Below are 25,943 nucleotides of genomic sequence, written 5' to 3'. Positions count from 1 at the left end.
CATTGCAAACAAAGTGCAATTTTACAATTATTATTTATTTAACCTGTTCACTATATGGTAAAACTGATCTAACAAAATGGTTCTTCAGGTCCGCATGATTATGCAGATACCAAACATGTTAAAACTTTTTTTTATTATTATTTAAGTGGTGAAAAAAAATTCTGAAATTTGTAAAAAAACAAACAAAAACAAAACAATAAAACTTTGCATGGGTCGCCATCTTACGAGACCTGTAAAGCTTTAATTTTTCAGGATATGGGACTCTGTGAGGGCTAATTTTTTGTGTCCTGAGCTGATGTTTTTACTGATACCATTTTGAGGTAGAGACAATGTTTTGATCACCTCTCATTTTACTGCAATGTTGTAGCAGCCAAAAAAAAATTCGCAATTTTGGCATTTTGATTTTTTTTTCACGTTATGCTGTTTACCAATTTAATTAATTTAATTACCTGTACAGTATATTTTGAGAGATCGGACTTTTTATGAACACAGCAATATTAAATATGTCTATTTTTTTCTAATAGTTATATTTTTATGGGGCAAAAGGGGATGACTTGAACTTTTGTGGCTTCTGTTTTTTTCATTTTTTTTTTTTTTTTACTTTTTGCCATATTTAATAGTCCCCTTGAGGGACTGGAAGCTGCGATCATCTGATCGCTTGTGCTAATATAGCCGTGCATCAGCACGGCTATGTATAGTGAAAATACTGATCTCCTATGAACGCCCGCTAAACGTATTTTGTTGAATGCAGATTTTTGTTATATTCAAATAGAATTCAATTCCATTTAAACATATTTGCTCATCTCTAAAAATAACTGATCTTTTTAAACTTTTGTCTTCATTTAACATCTACATCCGCATTACAGGAGAGATTTTAGATGCCCCATATTGCAATATAGTAACATGTACAATCAGTCATTGCTGGAAACTACATTTTAGCTATGTTTACAGTTAACATTTTTACAGCGTTTTTTTCTGTATTCATAACATGTTCTGTAGTCAGCAAAAATGCTGTGTTCGAAACGTAAGTTGTGCTGCATTTTTTGGTGTATTTTTGCTGTGTCTAACTGCTGTGTTTTTGGTACGGATTACATGTGGGGTTTGTCTACACTATATGATTAATAAAGTCAATTTTTTTTCACTAAAAACACAACAACAAAACTTTGCAAAAACGCAGCAATGCCTGTTTGATGCGTTTTTTAAACACTGCAACAGCACTGAAAGAATTGACATGCTTCAGATTTAAAAAACTGCAGCACTCAAAGTCAATCAAGTAAAAAAAATAAGAATGTGCATGAAATCTCTGAAATCTCATAGCTTTCACTGGTACTGTAAAACGCAGCTTCTTCTCTGCAGAAAAAAAACAGCAAAAAATACTGCATGTAAACATAACCTAACTTGGCAAATACAGATACACTTCAAAATAGATCAATACATAAACGTTACCAGGATAATAAATGAAAATGAGAGTTTATAGTGCATCTTGGCTTTTTAATTGCCATAAAGATACACAACAAACCCAAAAAGACCGATATAATATCACAAATAAACTGTTGTAAAAGTATATTCTTATTCTTGAATCAATATGACTTTGCCAATTCCTAACCTCCCATGGTTGCTTTCTGAGGAAATGTCCATTAGCAGTTAGCACCCCGCCTGTTTGCTGTAAAGTCACATACAATTGATTGTTATGATTGTTCTTTTATCGAGACAAAAATAATTAAATCTATATTGTTCTACAATTCTTCTGCAAGCAAAGTATGCAAATCTATCTGTTATTACCTTGTGACTACATTTACATTCACACTATACGCAGGAGAAAGGAAAATCAAAATAGATTGAATACCAAATGCAATGTTGGAGTCGAAATCAGCAGGTTCTGTCATTGAATTTCTGTTCTGAGCGCAGTTGAAACCACTCAGTATTTTTCTTTATGTTCTTCCAAAGAAAACTGAAGCTTTGTTCATTCAACGAACAATTCTTGTGTTTGCAGATCAAGAATAGCTAGTATTTGCCACAAGCTTTATAGCACTTAATCCGAAAATTTTCTTATTTTCCCAGTTATTTAGACATTGTTTGCCTGCACATAGAAATATATATATATATATATATATATATATATATATATATATATATATATACATACATATATATATATATATGTGTGTGTACTAAAGTTACTTACAAAGTGGACACGCTAAGCAACATTAATTTCTGGACCCAAAGTTGTAATTGGAAAAAATAAAGGAATTCAGTTTAATTTTAAAAGATAAATTAAGCATTGGGAACTCGAAAATAGTGAAATAAATTCAAAGTTTTGACCCTCCACGTGTGACTATGAGAGGTCAGAAATGAAAAGCCATTTATAGGTTATTTTGGTATGGAAGTGCAGAGAAATATTATTATGGCTTAGGCAATTCAGATGATATTAATAGTGGTAAATGTATAGACATTTCCCACGAGTACATTGTTACACTATTCACAGATCTACATCTAAAAGTTATAACATTCCCAACAGGTCAATTAGGCCTCGCTTAGACATCCAATTTTTTCATGTAGAAGAAAATCGGATCAATTATTCTGATCAGACTCAGAGTGTGATACGAGTACCAGCTGATTTTCTTGTATGTGGAGAAATAAAAAAAACAATTTCTCCACCTTGTCCAATCTGACTACCCATGAAAATTGTTCCGCACTCTGATCTAATTCAAGTGCAGACCGATGTTTTCACGGACCCATTGACTTACATGGCTGATTTTGATCTGACCCCCAGATCAAAATCGGACAAGTCTCCCATATCAATGGCATCATAGACCATCATATGTACAAGTGCTATTTATTAAAAGCACTCGTATGCAAAAAACTGACGTCTGAATGAGGCCTTAACTAAAGCATCAGAATAGTCTTGTCATCCATATATGCCAAGAATATCTTGAAAGTGAATTGACTTTCCCATCGTGTCATTGCTGTTAGTATTGCTTCAATAATCATAAAAAAAATTCTATTAGATAAATAAAACCCAAACATTTTCAACCTTCAGATGTCAATTAGTTAACTTCAGATAAATTGACATCCAAGATGTAAAAATGAAATAAAGTTTTATAAATTGCTTAATGATAACATGTGAAAAGGGAAATGAATAATAAGCCATTTATTTAGGATGCTTCCTTGGTTGCCATTGGCATAGTGCAAAATATAAAATGATTAATTTTTAAAATTTCAGGTGTGGATGGATAACCATGAATATTTCATCTATCAATGATCATAAGCATCTGTGCGCAGATTCGACATTGTAGGGAATCTACTTAACTTTGAATTAATAATTCAGAACTCCTGCAGATTTATTGCATTAGGAAACAAAACCATTAAAGCATTAAGACAGCCCTTTTTGCGTCCCTGCCAAGAAGGTTCAATTGTTCTGCACATCACTTCACAACTGCTGGCCTTGTATTGTTTGCAGAACGATTCTTCTCACAGCAGTTCCCATTAAATATTCATTAAGAAAAATGTTCAGCTAGGCATGCGCATGCATGATTATTCTTGTTCACAGTGCTATGGTGAAAGACCTACTCCATGCCACTCCGAAGAATCTGGTTGGCTGCAATGAGCATGACACTTATGATAAAGGCCATGGCAAATGCACATATAAGGCTCTTCCGTACACAAGTTTGCCTGTTCTGCTTCTGGGAATGTACTGAAAGAAACAAAAGAAAAAAAAACATAAAAAAAAATTATCATTATGCATTAATTTTTGAGAATCCATTGCCATCATACAAACTGTCGAGATAGCAGAATGGCACAGCATTCCCTAAAGCTTGAAACTACAGGGAATCTGTCACCAGGCTTTCCCCATATAGAGTATGGCCAGCAACTGTAAGTCTCTGTTGCAGCATTCTGGAATGCTGTATACACAGTGGGGAAAATAAATATTTGATACACTGCCGATTGTGCAAGTTTTCCCACCTACAAAGAATGGAGAGGTCTGTAATTTTTATCATAGGTTCACTTCAACTGTGAGAGACAGAAACTAAAAATAAAAAAACAGAAATTACATTGTATGATTTTTAAATAATTCAATTGCATTTTATTGCATGAAATAAGTACTTGATCACCTACCAACTAGCAAGAATTCTGGCTCTCACAGACCTGTTAGTTTTTCTTTAAGAAGCCCTCCTACTCTTCACTCATTACCTGTATTAATTGCACCTGTTTGAACCCGTTGCCTGTATAAAAGACACGTGTCCACACAATCAATCACACTCCAACCTCTCCACCATGGCCAAGACAGAAAGAGCTTTCTAAGGACACCAGGGACAAAATTGTAGACCTGCACAAGGCTGGGATGGGCTACAGGACAATAGGCAAGCAGCTTGGTGAGAAGGCAACACATTTTGGCACAATTATTAGAAAATGGAAGAAACACAAGGCCTGGGGCTCCATGCAAGATCTTGCCTAGTGGGGTAAGGACAATTTTGAGAAAGGTCAGGAATCAGCCCAGAACTACATGAGAGGACCTGGTCAATGACAAGAAGATAGCTGGGAACACAGTCTCAAACATTACCGTTAGTAACACACTATGACGCCATGGATTAAAATCCTGTAGGGCCAGCTTGGTCCCCCTGTTGACGCCTGTACATGTCCAAGCCCATTTGAATTTTGCCAATGACCATCTGGATGATCCAGAGGAGGCATGGGAGAAGTTCATGTGGTAAGATGAAACCAAAATAGAACTTTTTGGTTTCAACTCCACTTGCCGAGGAAGAAGAGGGATGAGTACAACCCCAAGAACACCATCCAAACTATGATGCCTGGTGAGAGAAATATCATACTTTGGAGGTGCTTTTCTTCAATGGGACAGGATGACTGCACCGAATTGAAAGGAGGAAGGATGTATCATGAGAATTTGGCCAACAACCTCCTTCCTTCATTAAGAGCATTGAAGATGGGTCATGGCTGGATCTTCCAGCATGAAAATGACCCAAAACACACAGCCAGGCTAAGCAGTGGCTCTGTAAGAAGCATTTCAAGGTTCCTCAGTGGCCCGGGTAGTGTCCAGACCAGAACCTAATAAAAAATCTTTGGAGGGAGCTGAAACTCTATGTTGCCCAGCAACAGCGTCGAAACCTGACAGATCTGGAGAAGATATGTATGGAGCACAGGGCAAAAATCTCTGCTACAGTGTGTGCAAAACATTATCAAGAACTACAGGAAAAGTCTGATCTCTGTAATTGCAATCTAAGGTTTCTGTACCAAATATTAAATTCTGTTTCTCTATTGTATATTGTATACTTATTTCATGCAATAAAATGCAAATTCATTACATAAAAATCATACAATGTGATTTTCTGGATTTTTTTTTAGATTCACTCTCTCACAGTTGAAGTGAACCTACAATAAAAATAACAGACCTCTCCATTCTTTGCAGGTCCCAAAACTTGCAAAAATCGGCAGCGTGTCAAATACTTATTTTCCCCACTGTATGTCCCAATCCACTCTGCAAGACAAAAAAATAGCTTTTATTATTTTTAAAGAAGGGTGTCTTGATCCTGCATCTTCTCTCTACTTGTAATCACTGTCCCCCATCCCAGCTTCTTGCAGATGATGCATATTTTGTCAATCACAGTGTTCTCCATCACATTCCTGAGTAGGCACTCTTCTCTCTGTCCTGCCAAGCGTCAAACAAAGCACTGTAGTGCACATGAGCTGCATTTACTTACAGCTCATCAGCGTTCTTTGGCTTTTCCCCATGCATGTGCAATACATTACTGTACTCTGCACTCAGCAGACCAGAGAGGAGTGCGCCTATGCATAAGCACGATGGGGAACACTGTGTGGATGATGTATGATTCACATCCACATAAAGCAGGAAAGGAGGACGGCGATCGCGTAAAGAGAGGAGGGGCCGGATCAAGATCAGCAATACACATTGAACCACATCAACCTGTAGGTGAGTATAGTAAAAGGTATTTTTTTGTTTTGCAGGGAGACCTGGAGACTTATATAAAACATTCCAGTTTGCTGTAACAGAGTGCTGTAAGATACTGGCCCTACTTCATATGGGGAAAACCTGGTGACAGTTTCCTTTTAAGACAACAAGTAACACAAGCATTCTTCTATAAATCCTATGAAGAACACAAAGGTTAATTTCTTTCTGCATACATGGAAAGGGAGGGGGCTCCTGCGGCAGCCAGTTGACTTACAGCCAAATCCAAATTTTAGTTTTAATTTGTCTTTCTTGATTTTGTTTTACACTACAGTGAAAACAACAAGTTACCTTTATTCTATGAGTTGCTACAATGAGAGGTTTAATAAACATATTTTCTAAGGTAAACTATTTTAAATGAGGTTTTTATTTTTTTTTAACCCTTTAGGAACCAAGCCACTTTGTTGGTTAATTACTGGGCCTCATTTTTTAAATCTGACAAGTGTCAACTTATGAGGTATTAACTTTGGAATGCTTAAACGGATTCCAGGGATTCACGGAATGCTTTTCCATTAAATATTGTACTTCATGATATTGGTAAAATTTGTTCAATATGACTTGTGTTTTATGCTCTTAAACTAGAGAGTTATGTCACACAAAACAGTTAATAAATAACATTTCACACATGTCTAGTTTACATCAGCACAATTTTTGAAACATATTTTTTGTTAGGAAATTAGAAGGGTTAAAAGTTGATCAGAAATTTTTCATTTTTCCAACAAAATTTACGAAACGATTCTTTTTAGGGACCACATCACATTTGAAGTGACTTTGGGGGGCCTAAATAACAGACAACACCAAACAGTGATATAATTTTAAAAACTGCACCCCTAAACGTCGTTAAAACCACATTAAAGAAGTTTGTTAACCCTTCAGGTGCATCACAGGAATTAATGCAATGTGGAAGGAAAAAATGAACATTCTACTTTTTAAAACCAAAATTCTATTTTAGCCCCAATTTCTCCTGAGTACGCCAATACCTCATATGGGGGGAAAACTACTGTAAGTCTTGAAATGGAAGGAGCACCTTTTGAACGCAAAAATTAGCCCCTGATGTGCATAAACACAGTAAACCCCCACAAGTGACCTAATTTTGGAAACTAGACTGCTCAAGAAATGTATCTAGCGGTGTGGTGAGCATCTGGAACCCCAAGGTGCCTCACAGAAGTTTATAACATAGAGACATGAAAATAAAAAAAATCACATTTTTCCCTCAAAAAGTGTTCTTTTATCTCCAATTTTTTAATTTTCACAATGGTAAGAAGAGAAAATGGATACCAAAATTTGTTGTGTAATTTCTTGTGAATACGCCAATACCCCATATGTGGGACAAAACTACTTTTTGGGAGCATGGCAGGGCTCAGAAAAGAAGGAGCACTGTTCAGTCTCCAACATCTAATTTGTTACCTCTATTTGTTTTGCATAATGCCTCAGGTTATTCATTAGTACGAATATAGAAAACTTGCATACTCAGAATGTTAATAATCTTTATTTGGTCTGTAGTGTTTTGCTCCATCTAGCGGCTAAAGTCAAGTTTACGGTCCAATTTTCTATTTTCTATTTCTTATGTCTGATTCTCCTCCCCTTTGCAATGCATTGTGGTAGCTCAGCCTCCATTCCCTTTACCCTGCATTCAAGAAGAGACATCTCCACTACAGTCCCCTTGTGATTGCATTGCCGGTATGTATGTATGCTTTCTATAGGTAATTTTTGCTCTAATGTTAGCCTAGCTTAGTGAGTCGTACCCCTAGGTCAGTTACTAGCTTTGTAAACGTTCATACACAATGTGTAACATGTGTAATAAGTATTTCTGCTGTATCATGCACTGATTGCTTGCATTATGATTGTTTCCAGTTTCACTGCTCCAATATACTATCACTTTCAGTAAAACACAGACTCAACCACAGTCTCCTTATTGGACCCCAGTATAGCAGTTTATCTGCCTGCATAGCTACATGAGCCTGGCTCATTTATTGTGGACAGAACATGCACCGTTTCATTTTTTGAATGCAAAAATGGCTGGAATCGATGAGCGGACGCCTTGTCGCATTTGGAGAGCACCTGATGTGTCTAAACAGTGAAAAACCCCACAAGTGGAAACAAGACCCCTCAAGGAATATATCTAGATGTGTGGTGAGCACCTTGAACCCACAGGTGCTTCACAGAAGTTTATAACGTAGAGCCATGAAAATCAAAAAAATCACATTTTTGTCACAAAAATGGTCTTCTAGACCCATTTTTTTTATTTTTACAAGGGTAACATGAGAAAATGCACTGTACAATTTTATTGTGCATTTTTTCCTGAGTGTGCCAATACCCCATATATGGTCAAAAACTATGATTGAGGCACAGTGCAAAGCTTAGAAGGGAAGAAATGCCATATTGAAGTTCAGATTTTACTGGAATGGTTTGAGCGTGCCATTTCAATTTGGCAGAGCCTGAGGTGCCAGAACAGCAGAAATCCCCATAAATGATGTCATTTTACAAGCTACACCTCTCAATTAATTAATCTCGGGGTACAGTGAGCATGTTAACCCCACATGTGCCTCACAGAAATGTGCCTCAGGTAAAGAAAGAATAATTACATTTTCACCACTAAAATGTTGTTTTAGCCCCAAATGTTTAATTTTTATAAGGGTTAAATAGGAAAAACATGCAGCTCACAGTTTGTGCAATTTCTCCCGATTGTGCCAATACCCTACATGTAATCGGTAACCTATATTACAGGGCAGATTTTACTACTAAAACCCCCGAAGTGCCAGAATTGCAGAATCCCCCATAAGTGACCCCATTTTACAAACTACATCTCTAAATTAATTAATCTAGGGGTGCAGTCATCATATTGACACCACAGGTATGTCATAATTTTTTCTACCAATGGGCAGTGAAGAAAAAATAATTACATTTTTACCACAAAAATTTTGTCTTAGCCGCAGATTTTAAATTTTCACAAGGGGAAATGGGTAAAAATAGCACCAAAATATATCCCACAATTTCTGCTGAACGTGGCAATACCTGATATGTGGCTGTACAGCACTGGGATGGAGAGATATATGCCTTCTGGTTCGCAGATTTTCCCAGAACAGTTTGACGACACCATATACAGAGCCCCTAAGTGCTAGAAGAGCAGAATACTCCCCTCAAGTGATCCCATTTTGGTAATTATACCCCTGACATATATGTGTAAGCTAAATGTGGTTTAGGTACACTATGGGGCTCAGTTGCGAGGGGGCACTTGGAATTTGGTAGTGCAGAATTCGCTGGATTTATTTGGGGTGGTGTGGGGGCATAGCGCTTTTCCAGAGCCTGTGTACTACCAGTAACATGGAATCCCCCCATATTTCCATTCACAGATGATGGACCTGAGTGGGGAATTGCTTATTTTGTGCATTGCATTGAACCTTCTGTTGGGAACGTTTTACATAACTTGGGAATCACATGTAATAGGCACTCTTCGTTGTGCACTTGCATCAGGGTTTCCATCAAAATTTCCAAATGTCGTGATTCAGATGAAACACCTGAGGGATCCATTCACCATGATGAAGCAGCAGAGTTACTCTGGACTCTGCTGGCCTCTGTTAAGAAGTGTCCTTTTTTTCAGAAGTGCATAAAACTGTGGCTGATGGCACTTTTATGCACACTTAAAAAGACGGACACCGCCGGATTATAGGCCAGACAGCATCCACAGTGCCTCAGTCTGCCTCATTATAGGAAATCTTCCACCGGGGTTTCCATCTAAATCATGTGTTTCAGTGATTTACATGAAAACCCCGGTGTAAGCGCTCCATGCAGAGCACATGATAAAATGTGAGCAGAATGAACAAATCAACAGCAGGTGAAGAATTGGTTTTATTTATTTTTTATGTTGTTCCTCATGCGGCATAAGTGATTAAATGACTTTATTCTTTCGATAGATGTGATTACAGTGATACAAAGTTTATATTTTTTAATGTTTGGCTGCTGTCACACACTAAAATACGCTATTTTTTCCAAAAACTAATTTCTCCATCGCCATATTTTGAGAGCTATAATTTTTCCATATTTCTGCCGACAGTCATGTGAGGCCTTGTTTATACCATTTTCAGGCACATGACATTTTTTTTAGATTGCCTTGTATTCCTATTTTTGGGGTGGCAAAATGAACAAAAAACAACAATTCAGGAATTGTTTTTTTTAATGTAGTTTCGCATGTGGTAAAATTGATAAAGCCACTTTATTCTTCGTGTCAGTACGATTACAGAGATACCTCATTTATGTCTTTTTTTATATTTTGGCACTTTTACACAATAAAAAGCTTTATAGAAGAAGTAATTATTTTTGCATGTCTATATTCTGAGAGCTATAACTTTTTAATTTCTCTGCTGATGAAGCTGTATGGCAGCTTGTTTTTTGTCGGACAAGATGACATTTTCAGTTATATCATTTTTCCTTGTATTCGTCTTTTTGATCACATTTTATTCTGCTTTTTTTCCAGTGATATGATGAAAAAGCATAGTTTGCCACGCTTTTTTTTATTACATTGACTGAAGGGGTTAAGTAGTGTGACACTCTTACAGATTTTTTTTACATAAAAAAGGTATATTAGTGAAATATTTTTATTTATTTTTATTTTATAATTTTTTATAACACTTTTTATTTATCATTTTTAGCCTTGCAATTATAGCATCCTTGAGGCATTTGTTTCACCCTACTGCAGAAGACACCCTTATGATGATTTCATTGGGGGAGGGGGAGTAAATATGGACTGAGAGAGTTAGCATCCACTCTCTGTCAAACACTTTGACCATGGCATCTAAACTTCCGATACCAACTTTTGTAGCTTCTGATTGTGTTTATCGACAACAGTTTGGGCATTGGGACTGTGCAATGTACAGTGTGGCAATTCACTCATCAAGCGCTACTGTAAATAGATCAAACATTAAAAGAATTCTTTCAATAGAACTGCTGGATATTTTTTTTATATTTTGGTGAATATCAAGCTTTCTTTGTATGGAATATGTTTATAAATTCTTGCATTTTGGCTTAGATTAAAGTTTTTGCAACAATACATTGATCTAAAATAAACCAACCAAGAGATGACATAAAGCTTGACAAATATTTCTAAGAGAAGAGTGAGACAGCTCCATATAAACTGGAGCGAGATCGGAACGCAGTGTACAGACCGGCTGCTGCTCTCCGTTCCATAGTGATAGCTTCATGTATTTCTATACAGCCGTCATGCTCACGGTGGAGAGAACCACTGGCCAGTCCGTGCACTGGGTTCTGATCTTGCTCAATCTGACTCTGCAATAAAAATCTACTATGATGAATTTGGTGCATCTTGTCAAGGTCAAAGCTGGAGAAACTTTGCATGCAGCCTTTCTCTGTGAAATGTAACTAACTTAAACAAATTGTTTCAAAATAAATTAAATCAGTCACCAGGTTTTTGCCACTTTATCTGAGAGCAGCCTAATGCAGAGACAGAGACCCTGATTCCAGTGATGAATAACTTACTGAGATGCTTAGTATAGTTTTGATAAAATCATTGTATTATTAGCTGGAGTTCATTATTAGAGGACTAGTAACCATGCTCCAAGGTAGTCAGGGACTGAATATTCCACTCCCACCATTGATTGGCAGATCTCTGTGTACACTGTACCTGGGCAGAAAGCTGCCAGTGTTGGGGGGCAGGGTTATATAGAGCTCGGCATTAGATAACTGGTAGTTTTGCGGCACATAAAACAGTGATTTTATCAAAATCACAGCAAGCAGCTTATTAAGTGATGCTACACTGGAATCAGCGTCTCTGGCCCTGGATTATGCAGCTCTCAGATAGGGTAGCAAAACTCTGATTAAAAATTCTCTTTAAAAGGTATAAACAACTACTTATGAGACTAAAAGTGTGCAATCAGTGTAGCAAAATCCATAAAAAACCATCTTGCCTTGATGTCATAGGTTGAACATTTTATTAACTGTGCATTGTCACAATTTGCATGCTGTCATACTTTATACCAATTTATTAGATATAACAAAGTAAGGAATAAGTATTTTTGCTTTCTTTAGTAACATCACATATATTAACAACCATTATTACATGTATACTTAAAATATTTGTCCTATAATAATAAAAATACATGATTAAATCCATGCTTTGTAAATAAAATATTCAGACAAAGTGGCATACATTTTAAACTATAAGGCACTACAAAGTTTTAGACAGACCCTTATAATAGGGCACCCCTACATGTGCATCGGGACCTGAACTCTACCTTCCCATTCCTATAATTTATTTAAAATGATCTATTTTATCACAAGGCTACATTATCGTGATGCTTCTGTCTCTACATGGTTTACCACGCTCCCTGCAATGGATCGTTGAGTCTGTTGCAAAGCTAAGCTAATCCCACAGGATAAAACTGAGATAAAGAGAGATTAATTAAAAACAAGATGGATAACTAATGAAATCCGGAATCAGGCAGATAATAAATCTACTGACAGACCAAAATCTAAACTGCTTTTAGTTTCTCTGTGTCAGAGCAGATCATAGAGAGAGGTATATTATAAAACATTATAACCAATACTCCCGTATATGTAATTCACAGTATGATAAATTAAACAGAGCAAACATTTCTCAAAAATATTGTATGCAATGCTTATATATCACCCAAATAGATTGTCATTGTCATTGTCAGTGGGCAAACTTACAAAATCAGCAAGGGATCAAATAATTATTTCCCCCACTGTAAGTGCGTAAAATAAAAAGCAATGAAATAGCATTCTTATCTTAATCTTATGCACTTTATACTGCATTGGAACTATATTCACCTAATACTATATCTCTGCATAATTCTCACCGTGGCAACACTGCCATTTGGTTTGAACTACCACATAATATCAAATTAGCATTCCTTTGTTTCAATAATTATTTATTATTATTTATTTGAAGTAATTATTCTAGATTCTTTATGCTGCTCAATATCCCAGTCTGAGTTTACAATATTATTCTTACCTAATAAAGAATAGTTTGTCCCAAGAAACCTTTTAGTTTAAATTGTGAGTTTTGCTATAATTGTGAGCATGCGCTAGCCGCGCTAAACACGTCTGACTTGTGGTTCATGGCAACCAGTGACAATGGTTTTCGGCATCCAACTACTTTGGCGCCACTGAATCCATGCATTCTATCATGGCCATGGACCGGAAGTCACCTTGCTATGTGGTGATATCGGCATCGAATGCACCGCAATAATCATATGCACTGATGGATCACCTTACGATTGGCCAATAGCTCTTGGAAGATGATAGGTCACACTAACACTTGTTTGCTTCTTATTTGTCCCGGGTATGTTAAAAGTAACAACTCCCCTCCCCCAGACACGACCCCAGAATTAGCAGAGCGAAATGAGGGTCGAGTGAAGGGGCGCATGTCTTCTTATACATATACTATACATGTTTGAATTGCGCTGGTTCTATAACTGTCATTTATTATTGATACGTTACATAACAATTGTGGTGTTATTTTGCACTAATGATCATAAACTGCACTTAACTATCTTAGTATATATTGTTTCAGTACATTGGTTCTACATAGGTCCAAATTAGTGCTTTTCATAACTATTGCCATCATTATGTTGTTTTAAAACCATTGTTATTTACTTGAGCATAAATGAATTGGACTAAATTGCCTAAAAAACATATCTTTTTGAGAACTTCAGATTTTTTTTTTCTGTTGACCCACTTGTATGAGGATTTGTTTTATTGCATGGCAAGCTGATGTTTATAATTATATCATGTTGGAGTACATACAATCCTTTGATAGTTTTTTTTTATATTTTGTTTGCGGAGGTACAGCAAGTAATACAATGGGTTTTTTTTTGCATTTTTTCAAATGTCATTATTTCTGAAATGGGAAAAGAGGATGATTTTAAGTCGCCCTATGGATTATGAGCTTAATCATGTGAAAACTTGAACTATATTTTTATGGTGCATATAGTAAATTTATAATGCATATAGTAAATGTACTGCTTTCCTATAAAGCCCAGCCATTAGCTCCTCAGCTATCGTAGTCCAATTATTGCATCATGGGGGTGTGCATGGATGCTGGAACAATGGCACCATGCAATTGATCAATTTAAATACTGTTATCACAGACTAACATCAACATTTAAATGGTTAACAGCACCAATTGGATCTAGCTCCACTATTTAATCAACTTACTATTAAATTGTTTTAAAATATAAATACATTTCTTGGTGCAAATAATCATTGCCTTGTGAATATTATGATTTATAATATAATATTCATAAATGATTGTAAAGACCCATTTATAACACTCATTGCTCTTTTAGCTCATCCTTGCTGAAATGCTAATTGGTTATTTAAAAAAGCAGAAAAAAGTGTGATGCTCAATAGAGCAAGTTATATTGTGCATTGGCATTTCTAAAGTTCAATATTAGAGTTAAAGATTAAACATGGACAAAACTTAAGTTTAAATAAAAGCTTTGACAGTATCACTTTGCAGAGAATCTTAACATTTCCTTTTGAGAGTATAGAAATAACTAAAATTGAATCTTTTTACTCATTTTTAATCATAGTCAGATTCAAGAATTTTGTGGAAAGTAAATGGGGGTCTGTAGTTTAAGAATAGGTGGTTTGGCAGTTATCTTAAAAATTGAGTGCTATATTGCATATTACTGACGTTCTCTACATTTGCAAAAATATTGCTCAAAATTGTTAATACACCAGTAGTCTTGCAGAAAAAAATATATTTCAATGAGTAAAAGAATACAAAATGACTGGACAAGAGCATCACAGAGGATAGAGTCTTAGGCCTATATTCATCAAATTAGTTAAAACGCTTTGAAAAGTTGTTACATTTTTGGATACATCATAGGTCATGTAGCAGCATTTGATGCAGGCTCCGGCGCTGAGCCTGCATCTTTTCAGGCACACAGCTGCTGATTTGATCAGCTGTCATGTGCTCCTAACAATCTTGGGTGGAATCACGATATGCTGTTGTTAATCTCTGACAGCAGCATTTAACTCACACTTACCAGAAGCTCGTCACAAACCGATGCCCCCGTCACATGATTGCGGGGCACCGACAGGTTGGCATGACCAACGGGGTTCTGCAGAAGACTCCCATGCTTGTCATTGCATATCTCCTATGACCGCTGGCCCTTGACTGGCATTTATAGGAGATGATCATTCTTGCTACACATGGCAGGGATGAAGCCCTGCTATTAGTGTTGAGCATTCCGATACTGCAAGTATCGGGTATCGGCCGATACTTGCTGTATCGGAATTTCCGATACCGAGATCCGATACTTTTGTGGTATCGGGTATCGGGTATCGCAACAACATTAATGTAATAATGTGTAAAAAAGAGAATTAAAATAAAAAATATCGCTATACTCACCTGTCCGACGCAGCCGGGACCTCAGCGAGGGAACCGGCAGCGTTGTTTGTTTAAATTTCGCGCTTTTACTTGGTTACGTGAAGTCCCGGCTTGTGATTGGTCAGGGCGGCCATGTTGCCGGGACGCGGACCAATCACAGCAAGCCGTGACGAAATTACGTCACGGCTTGCTGTGATTGGTCCGCGTCCCGGCAACATGGCCGCCATTAACCAATCACAAGCCGTGACGTCACGGGAGGCTGGACATGCGCGTATTTTGAAAAGCGCGCGTGTCCAGCCTCCAGTGACGTCCCGGCAACATGGCCGCCATTAACCAATCACAAGCCGGGACGTCACGGGAGGCTGGACATGCGCGTATTTTGAAAAGCGCGCGTGTCCAGCCTCCAGTGACGTCCCGGCAACATGGCCGCCATTAACCAATCACAAGCCGGGACGTCACGGGAGGCTGGACATGCGCGTATTTTGAAAAGCGCGCGTGTCCAGCCTCCAGTGACGTCCCGGCAACATGGCCGCCATTAACCAATCACAAGCCGGGACGTCACGGGAGGCTGGACATGCGCGTATTTTGAAAAGCGCGCGTGTCCAGCCTCCAGTGACGTCCCGGCAACATGGCCGCCATTAACCAATCACAAGCCGGGACGTCACTGGAGGCTGGACACGCGCGCTTTTTAAAATACGCGCGTGTCCAGCCTCCCGTGACGTCACGGCTTGTGATTGGTTAATGGCGGCCATGTTGCCGGGACGCGGACCAATCACAGCAAGCCGTGACGTAATTTCATCACGGCTTGCTGTGATTGGTCCGCGTCCCGGCAACATGGCGCCGTGACCAATCATAAGCCGGGACGTCACTGGAGGCTGGACACGCGCGCTTTTCAAAATACGCGCATGTCCAGCCTCCCGTGACGTCACGGCTTGTGATTGGTTAATGGCGGCCATGTTGCCGGGACGCGGACCAATCACAGCAAGCCGTGACGTAATTTCGTCACGGCTTGCTGTGATTGGTCCGCGTCCCGGCAACATGGCCGCCCTGACCAATCACAAGCCGGGACCTCACGTAACCAAGTAAAAGCGCGAATTTTAAACAAACAACGCTGCCGGTTCCCTCGCTGAGGTCCCGGCTGCGTCGGAGAGGTGAGTATAGCAATATTTTTTATTTTAATTCTTTTTTTTACACATTAATATGGTTCCCAGGGCCTGAAGGAGAGTTTCCTCTCCTTCAGACCCTGGGAACCATCAGGAATACCGTCCGATACTTGAGTCCCATTGACTTGTATTGGTATCGGGTATCGGTATCGGATTGGATCCGATACTTTGCCGGTATCGGCCGATACTTTCCGATACCGATACTTTCAAGTATCGGACGGTATCGCTCAACACTACCTGCTATGTGTCGAACAAGCGATTGAATGATTGCAGCTTCAAATCTCCTAAGAAGACTATTGAAGGAAGTAAAACATTTTTTTTTAAATATTAAGAAAATATAAAAGTTAAAATCACCCCCTTTTTGCCCCACTCAAAATAAAACAATAAAAAATACACATATTTGGTATCTCTATGTTCAGAAATATCAGATGTATCAAAATATAAACTAAATTAGTCTGATTGGAAAACGGCTAACTGAGAACTGTGGATTTGGTTGTCAACATTTAAATGAGTTTTCCTACTTTCCAGTACACTAAATAGTAAAACCAATTAAAAAAAAACAGACAAAAAAAAAAAGTAATGGCGCTGGGAAGAAGTTGAGCCAGAAACGAAAATGCGAAAGGGAAAATCCCAAGGTTGTAAAGGGATTAAGAGGCACTTTTTAATGAATCAAGGGTATGTCACTCTTACATGTCTCTAAATCAAGACCGGTGTGAACAACGCAGGTCTTGATGAATCTAGGCCTTTGTCTCTGTCTTGTATATAAACCATTAACTGCAGAATTTATTGTAATACAATACAATATATATTAATTCAAACTACAAAGGACGTATGGATGAAATCCAATTCAATTTAGTTATTTTTGTTGAGTTTGTATAAAGGTTAGTTTGAACTTCTAAAATATTTCCTATCTGTCATAAATTGATTTTTCCATGATCTACTGTAGCTACCATCACTTCCAGTTTGAAGTTGCAGGATGTATCTCATCCGTCCAAATAAAAATTATACTGCTCTACTTACAGTGAGGTTTCCATCACTACACTATCTGACATGTTATTTAACACCTTTATTACATCTTTAAAAAGAAAATTTAAAAGCATTTTAACCCCTTTGCAACAATGAAATAATCAATCAAGTCAGGAAAATCCTTGGTAGAATAAACACATTGCTAAAAAATGAACATGCACAGAATATAGATAGCGTTTTACATAGTACATGAACTTCACTCATGCATTTCATTGATTGTATTTTTAAGTGCTGCACATATCATTGAAATTGTCACTAAAGTCGAATGTATTACTTTTGTAAAATCCAAAGATAATTGAATGGTACCAAAATATTTTTCTTAGTATATTGATTAAGATAAAGATAAATAATCTTATAAGCCTGTTAACAATGATGAAGTGAACTATTCTAAAGCTTAATTCGTGTTTTATTTAATTTTCATTATAGACACTAAAGGTCTTACAGGTCTTACCTTAGTAAAAAAAAATGTATTCAGGATATCCTAAAAATTGTCAATTAATAAAGTGAAATAGTATTAGCAGCTGCAACATATCTGCCGTCTATATGAAGATTATTACTACCTTTAGACTAAAGTTGTTTTAGAAAAATAATATTTTGAATATAAAATATATTACTTTACCACTAAACTGCAGCTACTGTTATGAATACATTCTAATGTACTTATTAATAAGTCAACTCATGTCATGTTTTTTGGGAACTGTGCTTAGTACTCCGTAAGGGCTCATTCAGACAAACCTAATGTATATTATGGCCACAAGTCATGGCCTGACAACTGGCCTAATAACTCAAACTTATGACATCATAGATATAAGTTAAAAAAAATATAGGTCCCACAGTCAGTGTGGGAGTAATACACATACTAAAGTGCAGTCACATAAGCTCTAACAATAAAAATGTATAGTGGTGAATCAGTAGAAGCATTAAAATGTTTGTCCAGGTCTAACATATTGATATCCATAGGATAAGTCATCAGTATATCGTTGGCAGAGCATTCAAGAGAATTATAATTAAACTGCAGAACTCAACAGCAGCCACTAAATAATATATGAAACAGATGTATTACACTTTGTACAGTGTTTACATCAGACTGCTACCAAAGCAGATATTAGCGGATTAATGGGTGTATCTGGTGCCAATCTCATATTGATGAGCTATCCTATATGTTAGTCTAGGTCAACATGCTTGAACTTTTGCAGTTTTCAAATTTTTCCAATAAATCAAAATACACGCAGTAATTGAAAGCTGTATAACATAAATGTTATGCAGTATGCACACTTATACAAACATTATGTATGTAGGTAGACAGGACCGACCTCCTGACTTCCCATCAATAACACTCAACTCCTAAAGTTAAGATTTTACCAAATACTTAAAAATTTATGAAGCAGTGAAAATATTGCAGTACTAATTAGTAATAATAACTATGACAGTGTAGCTTTACATGTAAGTGGTTAAAACCATCAATACGCCTTTTAACAATGGTCAATAAAGAGCCTTAAAGCTCACTGCCACTTGGAATTGAGTGAAAAGCACCTCCCGGTAGAGGAAAATGTTGTGGATATTGGCAGCACACCATGCTGACACCCTACTGCAATGGAACCAAATGGCTTTAGAATCGATCAGAACCACTTAACCCCTTCACGCCATGGCCAATTTCCATTTTTTCATTTTCATTTTTCCTCCCCTTCTTCCAAGACCCTGAGCTAATGTTTTTACTGATACCATTTCCAGGTAGATATGATGTTTTGATCGCCTCTTATTGCATTCCATTGCAATATTGCGGCAGCCAAAAAAATATAATTCTGGTGTTTTAATTTTTTTTCTCATTACACCGTTTACTACTCGGATTAATTTAATTTATTTTAAATATTGATAGATCAGAATTTCAAGAGTGCACCGATATCAAATGTTCATTTTTTTTTTATTTTAATTGCTTAATTTTTAATTGGGCAAAAATGGCATGATTTGAACTTTAAGATTTTTTTCATATCTTAAAAAACATTTTTTTCAATTTAACTATATTTGTTAGAGCCCTAAGGCTACTTTCACACTTGCGTCATGTGATGTACGTCACAATGCGTCGTTTTGGAGAAAAAACGCATCCTGCAAAGTTGCCCGCAGGATGCCTTTTTTTTATCCATAGACTTGCATTAGCGACGCATTGCTACGTATGGCCACATGTCGCATCTGTCGTGCGACGGATGCGTCGTGTTTTTGGCGGCCGCGAGGCACAAAAAAAGTTCAATGTAATGTTTTTTTGTCCGTCGGTTCCGCTTTTTCCGACAGCGCATGCGTGGCCCCTCCTCCCCGCTCATCACACTGGGCAGCGGATGCGTCGTAAGACTGCATACGCTGCCCATGTTGTGCTAAATTTAGCACAACGTCCGTCGGTACATCGGGCCGATGGTTTGCGACGGCCCTGTACCGACGGATGTGTTAAAGTATTCTTAGTGGACATGAACCTGCAATTATCTGATCGCTTTTACTATACATAACAGTGCATGTATAGAGAAAATCAGGGTCTCCTATGCACTGGCTTTCTCAGGAGTACTGTCATGACAACCACGGAAGTCTTAAGCAGACCGCTGGCCATCATGGCAACCGATCAGGGCCCCATGATCACATCATGGTTCTGTCCCTTGTCGGCATACATTTAACATTTAACAGGTTAACAGCCTCACTCCCCCTGTGGCTGTGATGATAGCTGAATAATTTAGTCATGATCTGCTGGGGAAGATTTGGGCTTGGCTCATGAGCCCGCATCAAGTCAGGAACCCAACATATGACGTAACTGAACATCATACATTGGGAAGGGGTTTAACCCTAAAATGCTTTTGTCAATCATGACAATGGCATGTACTGTAGATAGTTAAAAAATAGAGAGAGCTACCTCTTGAACCCTATCAGCACCCAGCAATCACAATTGCAATGGGTGTTAGGTCCTAATGCAACCCAAGGACATAATGATCCCAGGGTACAGTGGCCTGATAGGCCCAGCCATCAGCAGGTTCTAACAGGCTGTTTCAGTGAAAAACTGGTATAATGTACAGCAGTATATGAGTACTGCTGTGTATAAGAACAATTATCAAAGTGAAAAGTATTCATGTCCCATAGAGGGACAGAGTAAAAAAAAGCTCTAAAGATGTAAAAAAAAACACACAAAATGAAAAAAATTCTAAATCTTTTCATCAATAAAATAACCATTTTTTTTTTACAAAAAAGCCATACATATAAATAGCATAATTGTGTTATTTAGTGGACAATGTACCACCAATAACGAAAATGAGACTTTAGCTCATTCTGCATCTAAAAAATATAAATAAACCACAATGAAAAAATCTTATGGACTAGAGATGAAAATGCACTAAAATGCTTGGATGCTCTTTTCTCAAACTGAGCAATTCCTAATGCTTGGATGCTCACTTCAAATAAAGAGTATAATGGGAGTCAATGGACTACCAAGTTGAGGTCATGTGCCAAGCATGGCACATGTGTGAGCTTCCCAAGCTTCTCATCTGTCACCCGGTTAGGCTCACACACGACCGCGCCTGGTTGGAGGTTCAGTGGTAAAAAACAGATCTATCTGGACTGTTGTTCCTTTAAGTAATCTGCTGTGGTGTGCGGTTTGTCTCCTAGACAAATTAGCTTCAGCAGAACCTGTTTCCGGTTTGTTGAGTAGTGCTGCAAAGCTTCCAGGTTCTGGCTGATGTGGACGACGTGCTCTGAGATACCACATTGAAGATGGAGGTTGAGGAGAAGCAGGAGGGGTTGCAGGAACTGGTATAGGAGGTGAAGGAAACCCTGATAGAAGTAATGCTTGGTGTCGGTAGAACATGTACCGTGCCAGGCACCGGCCTCCACAATGTTCACACAGTGTGCAGTCAGGGAAATGTATCGTTCCTGGTCACAAGCGCTTGTCCACTTGTCAGCTGTTAAGTGGCCAATCCCAGTAACTGCTTTGGTAAGAGCATGGGTGATGTTCCTGGCCACATGCTGGTACAAGGCGGGATGCCACAACTAGAGAAATAGTTGAGGCTGGGGACTGAGTAATGTTGGACCAAATTTCTGTACGTGTGCCATACCAAATTTTATTTCAGATAGTCAAAATTTCTCACATACAAAGATCTAGAGTATACATGACAATATTCTATTTCTATTTCTACACAGGTAGGACAATTTTTGCTTTTATTACAAAGAGACAACATATTATACAAAACAAGTTCTACAGTATATATGACAATGCTCAATTTTTGAACATCAAAATTTCTACACCTGGAGGAGACCAATTTTTTTTTTATTTCAAACCAACGAAATTTCACATGAACCAAGTCATCACTAGCCAACAATCAAAAACAACTTTTTAAAACCTTCCATTACCTCCTGAGTCCTAAAGTACAGGTTCCAGTCTCCAACCTCAGCACTCACAATCTAGCCACTTATTTCATACAAAAAATCAACTACATCTGTGAGGACATTTTTGCAGAATCCCCTCAGAACCTTGATCCCCTTCCCGTACCTCAAGCTCACTTTACATCTTGAGCCTGTCACAGAAGAATTGACCAGACTTCTTGCTTTTTCTCCCCTACAATCTGCACCAGTGACCCTATTCAGTCACATCTCCTCCAGTTTCTCTCCCCAGCTGTCACTAGCTACCTAACTAAAATATTTAACCTCTCTCATTGTTCTGGTATCTTTCCCTCTTAATTCAAACATGCCATCATAGCGCTATACTTAAAAAAGGATCCCTTGAATAGAGCTGTGCTGATAACTACAGATCTGTCTCTAATCTTCATTTATCTTTAAACTCTGGAACTCTCCTCTGATACACTATCTCTCAGATCACTTTCTTCTTGACCCTTTACAATCTGGTTTCCACTCTTTAGACTCTACTGAAACTACCCTTACCAAAGTCTGTAATGACCAATTAACAGCAAAATCCATTGACCACTACTCCCTGCTGTTTCTCCTGGCTCTTTCTGCCACATTTGACACTGAGAATGACAATTCTCCGCTCTATCAGTCTCGAGGACATTGTGCTCTCCTGAATCTCCTCATAACTTTCTGACCGCTCCTTCACTGTATCTTTTGCCGGATCCTCTCTTTTTGACCTTACTATCAGGATTCATCAAAGCTCAGTCCTACACCCCCTACTTTTCTTTCCAAACACCACCGCTATTTTACAAACCATCAGCAGAATAGTGTCTAGTATTATCTTTATGCTGATAACACCCAATTATACACCTCTCCTCCTGACATCACCCCCACCTTAATACAAAATACTAAGGATTGTCTGTACTCTGTCTCTAACACCATGTCCTCCCTCTATCTGAAACTGAATCTCTCCAAAACTGAACTTCTCCTGTTTCCTCCCTCTACTAACCTACCTATACCATATATTGCAATTACCTTGGGTGGTTAAACCATTATTCCCAAGTGGCACTTTAGCTGTCTTTGGGTCATATTTGACACAGAACTTTCCTTTATACTTTCCTTTATTCCCTATATTCAATCACTCACTAGCTCATCTTACCTACATCCTAAAAACATCTCCAACATTCAACATTTTCTCACCTTTGAAACTATAAAAACATTCACTGTCGCTCTTATTCATCTTCGTCTTGACTGCTGCAACTCTTTACTGATCGGTCTCGCTCTAACCAAACTTTCTTCAATCAATCCGGTGTCCAGTGGTGCTACTGTGGGTGTCCGGCACTGCTGCCCGGTGCCCTGCTGGTGTCTCCAATGCTGCGGGTGCACGGCCAGCACTGCCCGATGCTGCTGCGGCAGTCTCCAGTCTCCTGGCAGTTCCATGGTTTCCTGTGTGGTGGACTCCAGTAAAATGGCTGCCGGGTGGGGTGGCACATGAGCAGATGGAGATCTCAGCACCGAGATCTCGAGAGATGATATTTCAGTGCTGAAATCTCATCTCTCGAGATCTCGGTGCCGAGATCTCCATCTGCACATGCGCCACTCCCCCATCAGCCATTTTCCCGGAGTCCACCACACAGGAAATCATGGGACTTCTGGGGCTCTGGCCTTTCAGAAAATGTCGGCAGAGCCCTGGCAGCAGCAAAGACTGCCGCAGCAGGACTGGGCAGCGTCGGCCGGGCACTCGCAGCATCGGAGACACCAGCAGATCACCGGGAAGCAGCACCGGACACCCGCAGCTGGACCGACGAACACTCCCCCGCAGCGCCGCTGAGCACTGGAATCACCCGCAAAGCACCAGGCAGCAGCACCAGACATCAGCAGCACTGCCATACACCCCTTCATCCCAGCTTGAGGCCTGCAGCATCACCCCTTTCTTGCCCCCTCCAGCAGTGACCCTGGGACTCTGCTTCACCGCAGCCACCACCCCCGGAAAGCAATAAGACACATGGATTATAAGAAGCACCACCATTTTATAAAAAAAAAATCCTATTTTTCTCCTCAAAATTTGGGGTGCGTCTTATAATCCGGAGCATCTTATAAAGTGAAAAATATGGTAGTTACAGATGGATGATGAATTCCTGAGGCTGGATAAAATTCAGGGTTCCAGAAGGACACCATTTATATTGATGTGTTCATCTTATCTCTAACTGAAATTTTTAATTTAGGTATTCAGCAGCTTAGCAGTTACAAAACTAAATGTGTCCAATTCCTACATCCTACAACTTCACATATGAGTCCGATCTAAAATTGGCATCATTCCAATTCTTACATTGAATTTATTCAAAAAAATTTCTGATAGAATGGCGATATATGTTTGACCTATTTTTTTCTAATTGCTTGCATACAGCAAAATGATGTAATCACATATTGTATAATATAAAACCGAAAAGTAATGTTAAATACTGTTTAATTCCATTAAGAGTGAGAACTTATTATATAGGTAATCCATTCATATTTGGAATGGCCAAATATGGTACTGTGGATTAATCTTGATTGGTTCCAAAAATGTTAAACTCTTTTTTTTTTTTACTTTAGATGTTTTTCATTCCATAAGGACATCTTATACTAATTCATTTTACTAAAAGGTTAAATTGCTGAATAATTGGTTGATCTCAGATTAAATTATAGCCTCTGCTTTATGACTACAATGCCTGGGTCTATTGAACTTGACTTCAGTTACCAATAATTAATACGAGGTGGTCATACACATTAGACTGAGGTTGGTCAAACCTGCCCATTTCAATGGGATCAAGGATCCATCTAATGGGAAAAAAATTGAGTAAGTTAAATTTTAACAAATCTAAGCCTTTGTTTTCAAATTATTGTGGATAAGCCAATGCCATAAATATCTGACAACTTGGTCTTTTTTTTAACAAGGATAAAGATTTAGTTAACTTAATTATTCCCCTGTTTAAAAACTCTGGTTTTGACTTGTTGGCACCTAACAGCATCTTGGGCAGAAACCCCTCCAGCATCTAGTTTTGCCACTGGGTCTAGTCAGTAGTTTGATTTCAGTAATGTCAGGGTTACACACAAAGAATAACGGTTTATTGAATGGATCATGTAGATGACGAAAAAGTGTACATAGCTAAATACATATATAGGTCAGATGTCCTAATAATGCATTTCAAAATTTAGATAATCAACAGAGATAAAGGGTTCACTTATTTTTAATAATGCAGCATGTCTGCTGCAAACAGCAATATGTACCATACACAAGACATCCTTCATACCCTGTCATCAATAGTTCACAAAATCAATTGTTGAATGATTTGCAATTACATTTGTCATTTCTAATGTTAATTAGAATTTATAATCTGATTTGTGCTGTTGCTGGAATATTTTATTGTATACAATTTTACTAGGCAAATATCAATTCTTACCTCCTTCAAACTCTGTTTGACAGTTCCCAGAATTTTCGTTTAAACTTTCCTCTTCATTTATTATTATGTTTTCAATGTCCTTCATTGTTAAATGATCCCGAAATGCGTGGTAAAGAATGTGCTTTAATTCCTCCAGTGTTATTCTTTGCATGTCAAACTGCAGAGAAAAAGTTAAGCATATATGTTAGTAGATAAATGACGTGTTCTTAGGCTGCGTTGACACGAGCTTTCATCAGTAGTTTAGGCAGATTTAACAGACAAAAAACACTACATTCAATACTCTCCATCAAAATGACAGAAGCAAGCATGCAACCAAAAGGACCTAATTATGTCATTGTCACAAATTGAATTTGCATTATTTTGCCAGAAGAAAAGACACAACTATAGTGCAGACATATCCTAATAATGACCTGTACATTTTTTTGTGGTGTTTGAGATGATTTATCAACTACCACCTAGAGATAGTAGATATTCTCATGACTCCTTAACCAGCAGACCATTGGTTGTCACTATTGGACATGTAGGTTTTCTGCCTGAAGGCTTGTAGGTTGCTGAAATTTATGATACAATAAAGGCATTTTTTC

General features: G+C 38.1%; 1 protein-coding gene across 2 annotated transcripts in view; it reads right to left on the bottom strand.

The window, feature by feature from the left end:
- Positions 1–606: 606 nt before the first annotated feature.
- Positions 607–25,943, bottom strand: part of CALN1 (calneuron 1) — a 751,910-nt gene continuing 726,573 nt past the window's right edge. Inside the window, exons 5-7 of one of the 2 annotated variants that reach the window (XM_077296429.1) lie at positions 25,360–25,516; positions 3,571–3,694; positions 607–2,080 (exon numbers count right to left, since the gene is read on the bottom strand). In XM_077296429.1, coding sequence (XP_077152544.1) covers positions 2,062–2,080; positions 3,571–3,694; positions 25,360–25,516 — 300 coding nt within the window. In that variant the 3' untranslated portion in view covers positions 607–2,061. Of the gene's footprint in view, positions 2,081–3,429; positions 3,695–25,359; positions 25,517–25,943 lie in introns of those variants that run through there. The other variant, XM_077296428.1, reaches the window with a different exon arrangement.

The sequence above is a fragment of the Ranitomeya variabilis genome, chromosome 3 (genome assembly GCF_051348905.1).
Source record: "Ranitomeya variabilis isolate aRanVar5 chromosome 3, aRanVar5.hap1, whole genome shotgun sequence".
Classification (NCBI taxonomy): domain Eukaryota; kingdom Metazoa; phylum Chordata; class Amphibia; order Anura; family Dendrobatidae; genus Ranitomeya; species Ranitomeya variabilis.
The sequence above is the reverse complement of the archived record's forward strand: the minus strand, read 5'-3'. Positions and strand labels throughout refer to the sequence as shown.